Below are 6,133 nucleotides of genomic sequence, written 5' to 3' on the forward strand. Positions count from 1 at the left end.
TATGGAAATGAGCCATTAACTGATTATAGTTAAAGATAATTGTCTTTTATAATACTTTTGAAAAAGATAATTTAAGTCAGACATCAAAATAATTAACATCAAAACTGTGGGCTGAAATTGATTATTGCAAAAAATAAAAGAGAAGTCTGATATTTTTAGTGAAAACAGCCTGCATCAGGTAAACAAAAGCATAGTAATTTCTCTTCTGTAACAGAATTGCAATTGTATTTTGCTTGTTCATACGTCTGTACAATATTGTAATGGTGATTTATTTGCTTTCCATTAGTTTGCAGAGAAGCTGAAACACTGTAGTTGGGCAGGACAAGTAAGGAATGAGCCAGCCTTGGGAAAGAGGACCTGCCATCCTAGCTGGAGACATCTGAAGAGAGGACATTTTAGTCTTGTGGCATGCTTCAGTAGGAATTATTCAGAAAAAGTAAGCTCTTGTTTTGTTAATGGACTTATATGTGTCAGCTCCTTGACAGACTGCTTAGTTGAAGCTAGAATTTGGAGTTTGAAAAATTACTCAGCTTTAAGGTGGTTTTGTCGGAATTTACTTTTTTTTCAAGAGTCCTAGAAAGCCCAGGGTCTCTTCATATATTTTTTTATATATCACCTCTTCCATACTCTATGTGTTGATGAAGGCACTCTAGACTGTGCATCCTAAGCTTACAAATGAAATACATGTTTTAATATTAAAAAACAAACAAACAAAAAAATACAAACCAAAACACAACCCAAACCACAAAAGGATAATGGAGAGGTAGGACCTGGCAAGATTGTGGACTAGTTCCTTCTCTACAGCTTTAGGCTGTATTTATGTCAAAATCCAGTGTTCAGATGCTTATTGTTCCCTTAGTTATACCTGAACTGAGGATCTAAATACTTCAAATAAAATTATTTTTAGAACTTGTCCTTGAGTTTGATTAATTTTTAGTCTCACTATTCAATAATGTAATTTTCCCTGTTGCCATAAGTGACTTAAGGGAACCCAGCCCTCCAAAAACCAGAGCTTTACTGTTTGATAACAGTTGTAATATGAAGCCTGCTTTGATTAAACCTTGTTATAAAATTTTACTTTTAACTTCAGGAAAAAATATTCTGTGGTCAGTTTTATTTAGTTCTTAATACCATGAAGTTGCAATGAAAGTGCTTTCACAGCCATAATGTAGCAGAATAGCAGCCCTAGATGTTTTTCCTCCTTTCTGAAGGGTTACCTCTTCAACAAAAATCGACATGTACATCCTCATACCAGCTTATAAACACACTCCACAACCTAGATTTGATACTTAAAAAGGTAAACAAAAAAGTATTAATTAGGTTCTTCCTTCAAAAATAAAAAGTGAGACAGCATCAGTTTAGTTTATACGAATCTTCAAGTGCATAATTGTCCTGCATTCTGAGCACATGCAAGTGCAGTTGTGCTTATCTTTTAAGAGTTTTATGTTGCTGGGTAGCGCTTGGTTAGAGGTAAGGGTTTATTCCTCCAGCTGTATTCATTTTACACATCACGTTTTCCTCTGAGACATTAAAAAATCACACAGGATTTTCAAGATAAGGCATGTACTTCTTTCTTTGCATTATTGTCTTGAGGTAGTAAGGAGTCAAAGAACCCTCAAATTAACAGGTGACCTATTGAGCACAGTTCAACTGTTAGCATTTTTGTGCTTTTGGTGAACAGGTGAGAACTTTCACACTGCTTTTAGTCCACTAATAAGTTAGGTCATGGTATCAGAATTTGATTTGTCAAAACACACTGTATTTTAATCTCCTCCAAAATCTTAATTATGATACACGACTTGTATAGAAGTTACTTATATACAGGGTGTTTTGGTCTTTGACTCTGAAAAGTATAACCTTATAAAGTGTATTCAGGGAGAAGCAGCCTTTTGTAAAACTCTAGCATGGAAGTAAAAAAAAAACTCTGCTGCTGTGCCTTTTTGCACAGTAGTATCTCATTATGGGAGCACTTGAAAATTCAGATCCTTTACTTCAATCATGGTTAGCACAAACTAACCAATACTTGGATTTCTCTTTCAGCTCTTCTGTTGTTGTGAGATACTGGTTGGGTTGTATTTGTGGGTATTCTGAAGTCTCAATAGCTTTTCTTCCCCCCTTTTTCTGGTATGTTTCTTGTTATAAACCCCTGGTTTTGGTGTAAAATCCTGTTGCAAAATATAACCTCAAAAGTGTGAGGCTCCCAGAAAGCAATTTGTTCACAACACTGTTAGCATGGGTGCCTCAGATGTGTACTCTGCAGTAAAAAGACAGTTACCAGGTGGTAGGTAATGCTGTGTCTGTATCTGGCACGCTGATTTAAGAACTAGGATGCAGATTTGTCTTTAATCTCAGAGGAAGAAATTCAGATATGAAACTGAAACATAGGTAGATACAATTATGTGCTAGTTCAGGAAAAAATATTTGAGCTGTAGAGCTTTTAAAAGAATGATTTGATAAAAAATGGTTTAAAGAGGTGTTGGTCTTTCGAGAGGAAATTACAGTGATAGGAGGGAACAGACAGCGTACAGAAATATATTTTTAAGTAAATAGCACTTTATACGTTATTGTAAAGATAAATACAGATACTGAGGCATAAATTATTTTTTTTTTTAATCCTAGCGTGTATTCATAAGATGTTTAAAGCAGTGAAGGCTTTTACAATAATACTAGGCATTTTCTCTTGAGGTAACACAGTCCTCTAGAAATGGGTATAACACTAGAACAGGCTGTCCAGGGAGGTTGTGGTATCTCCATCCTTGCAAGTTTCAAAAAAAACCCCAAAAAACCAACCTCAGCTAGACAAAGCCACAGCTGATCTGATCTAGTATTGGTGGTAGTGCTATGAGGAGCTGGAGACTGAACTACATGACCTCTGATAATTTTGCATGAACTATTCCTAGCTGCTTGTAAAATAAAGACTAGTTTCACTGAAAGGCTGTTTTCTGAATGTCAGCACTATGCCTCAAAGTTCCTTGGGGATTTAAATGAAAAAAGGCACTTTTTTAGGCCCCATCCCCGAAAGTCCATTCTTCTCCCTCATTTGATAGCTGGTGTTTGGTTTTGATTGCTAATAAATAAGAACATAAAAGGAAAATTACCATGAAACAGACTGTGAAAGATTGCCATGGTAAAAATGTAGTTGAGAAGGCATTTGCATATTTAGGCTAGAATTTTTCAACTACTGAAATCCTACACAGTGCCAAAGTGACACAGTTTTGCATTCCCTGCTCTCTTACAGTTGCTACAAAAATCATCTTTAATGACAGAAATAAGATACGGCCAGGGAAGACAGAGGCGATGACTTCACAAACGAATCAAATCATGCTTGTGTGTCTTCTGTGATATACTGCTCCTTCTGCTGGGCTGCAACAATTGCTTTTGAGATGCACTCAGCTATATCGCTTGATGTTTAGGAAAAAGAAATCCAGGGTATCTTTTGAAAAAGCCATCTTGGTTTTCAGATCTGTTTTTTTCTGCAGCCCTGTGGTTGTTCTGAGCCCAGTCTGAGGGATGGTGTACCGTGGTGCACGGGGACTAAGAAACAGAGTGGGGGAATACTTCAGCCTGGTGCTGCTGCCGGGCATATTTTCCACTGGGGAAGCCTAGCCTTAGGTACTGTTCAGGCAATCCCGTAATCAAATGGATGATCACCAGTACTGCGAAGAGAGATTGTGTTAAGTTCAATGTTTGCAGCTAGATCACCTCTGGAGGAAAGAATCATAGCTGCTTTAAAATTCCTGAGGAGGCTCCAAAGTAACTGGCTGGCTGGAGGTTCATTAATCAACACTATTTCAGAGAAAGAACAGAGGAAATTCCAAAACTTGTTTTTCTAACTTAGCATGATAACTTAGCATGTGCTGAAAATGAAACAGATAAACATTGGTAATTAAGTACTGGGAGAATTCTTTTGCTAATTTAGTCGGTCAGCTCAGGAAACAGAACGTTAACCTGTCAGTTTCTTTGAGTTCAGCTTCATAAGTGATACCTGACCTTAATTTAAAGTAAGGATCTCATTCTGTGGATGTTGAGGTCAAAGGTGATGTAAGGTGCCATTTTAGGTTGAGACAATAAACTGATTTAAATCTATCTTTGATCCTCCACAGGATGGCTGGCTGTGGCGAAATAGATCATTCGATCAACATGCTTCCCACAAATAGGAAGACAAATGAATCGTGTGCTAACGCAGCACCTTCCCTGACAGTCCCCGAATGTGCTATCTGTCTGCAAACATGTGTCCATCCAGTAAGTTTGCCTTGTAAACATGTTTTCTGCTATCTGTGCGTGAAAGGAGCTTCTTGGCTTGGGAAACGATGTGCACTCTGCCGGCAGGAGATTCCAGAGGATTTTCTTGACAAGCCAACCTTATTGTCACCAGAAGAACTCAAAGCGGCTAGCAGAGGCAATGGAGAATACGCTTGGTACTACGAAGGTAGAAATGGTTGGTGGCAGTATGATGAACGTACCAGCAGAGAGCTGGAAGATGCCTTTTCCAAGGGTAAAAAGAGCACTGAAATGCTAATCGCCGGGTTTTTATACGTAGCAGACCTTGAAAATATGGTTCAGTATAGGAGAAATGAGCACGGACGCCGCAGAAAAATAAAACGGGACATAATAGATATACCAAAGAAGGGAGTGGCTGGGCTGAGGTTGGACTGTGACGCTAACACTGTCAATTTGGCAAGAGAGAGTTCCGCTGACGGTGCAGACAGCACACCCACTCCAGGGGCTGCAGCTGTGCAGGCTCTAGCATCCATTTCTGCTAGGCCTCTCCCTTCACTAGATGGTCAGCTGGTGAGTCCTTCAACGCCATCGCCTGATGCAAGCAATTCTCTAGAGAACTCTTTTGCCCACTTACAAATAAATGGAGACAGTATGGCTGAAAGGAGTCATAGGGGAGAGGGAGAAGAAGACCACGAGTCATCATCTTCTGGGAGGGTGCCAGCCCCTGACACCTCTGTTGAGGAGACCGAATCGGATGCGAGCAGCGATAGCGAGGATGTATCTGCCCACCTTCAGCAACGCCCGTCTTCTGTCCAGCAGAGACACTTGAACGCAAATGCAAGCCAGTCAGGAGCAGATAGACCAGCGGCAGGGGGAGGGGCGGTAAACACAAGTGTAAGATCCAGAAGGCCAGATGGACAGTGCACAGTCACTGAAGTTTAAATCTAGAGCCATGCGATTAAAAACTCAGTCCTGTATCTGTAAATTTTCTGTCCACATTGGCATTGCACTCAAACCTAGCAGTGTGTTTGGTGGGAGGGTGGGGTGAAGGGGAGAAACAGATTTGGCCTGTTTAACATAAGTCTCTTAACATGTCTCAGCTGGAAGACTCTAACTGTAGGAAACTGGGTTGTCCTGTTAATGGTTTGAAAGCTGCTTAGCAATACCCAGTTTTCTTGAAAACGTCTTGTGTTTATTTTGTAGCATTTTCCCCTTGGAGATCCTCGACCCCTTTTTGGCCAATGTATATCTACTGTACAACTTGAATTGTCTTCATTATCTGACTGTTGCATTAAGTGTCTTACTACTTTCTGCATGGATTGATGTATGAAAAGAACACTAAAGCAATGTGGGAGCAGGCAAGATGTTGGGTGTGAGCAAGATGCTTAATTTAATGTGAGAAAATAGATGTGAGTTTGGAGTTAAAATGTGTTTTTACTAGACAAGAGCAATCATCTACCTTCCTTCAATGGAAATGTACAAATGCTGTTAACTTTTGTTGCAAATTCTTACCTATACACTCTTCATGGCATTTTCACTGGCTTTGCCATCTAGTCCTTGTAGTTTTGTTTTTGAGGTCTTTCTTGATCTGTCTCGTTTGTTACGGAATTTATAATTTAATAAAACTACATTTTATCAGTAACAATCGTAGATATGTCTCCAGTTCAATTGAATGTCAGTGGAGGAACTTCAAAGAAAACTGTCATAAAACAGCTTCTTGTGTTTGCCAGAAGGGAGGACTGGCTCTGAGTGGTATCTTGAAGTTCTCGCATCCCTGACTGGCTGTCTCTCAAACACAACACGGTAGGAGTACATCTTTCTGCTGAAAAATCATGAATTGCAGGCTTAACGCTCATCGGGGCTCAATGCTCGCTTCTTATCTGCAGAGCTGATCAGCTTGCTTCACTGTTAC

The 6,133-nt window shown here is 39.6% G+C and overlaps 1 protein-coding gene across 2 annotated transcripts; it reads left to right on the top strand.

The window, feature by feature from the left end:
• The first annotated feature begins 288 nt into the window (after window positions 1-288).
• On the top strand, window positions 289-5,868 carry RNF146 (ring finger protein 146). Of its 2 annotated transcripts, none has more exons than XM_009880148.1 (2): window positions 289-436; window positions 4,104-5,868. In XM_009880148.1, the coding sequence occupies exon 2, from the start codon at window positions 4,105-4,107 to the stop codon at window positions 5,161-5,163; it is 1,059 nt and encodes a 352-aa protein (XP_009878450.1). In that variant the 5' UTR covers window positions 289-436; window position 4,104; the 3' UTR covers window positions 5,164-5,868. The 2 variants fall into 2 exon arrangements, with proteins under 2 accessions (XP_009878450.1, XP_009878451.1); XM_009880149.1 differs by lacking the exon at window positions 289-436 and adding an exon at window positions 3,575-3,612.
• Window positions 5,869-6,133: the final 265 nt, after the last annotated feature.

The sequence above is a fragment of the Charadrius vociferus genome, unplaced genomic scaffold (assembly GCF_000708025.1).
Source record: "Charadrius vociferus isolate BGI_N301 unplaced genomic scaffold, ASM70802v2 scaffold82, whole genome shotgun sequence".
NCBI classification, from domain to species: Eukaryota; Metazoa; Chordata; class Aves; order Charadriiformes; family Charadriidae; genus Charadrius; species Charadrius vociferus.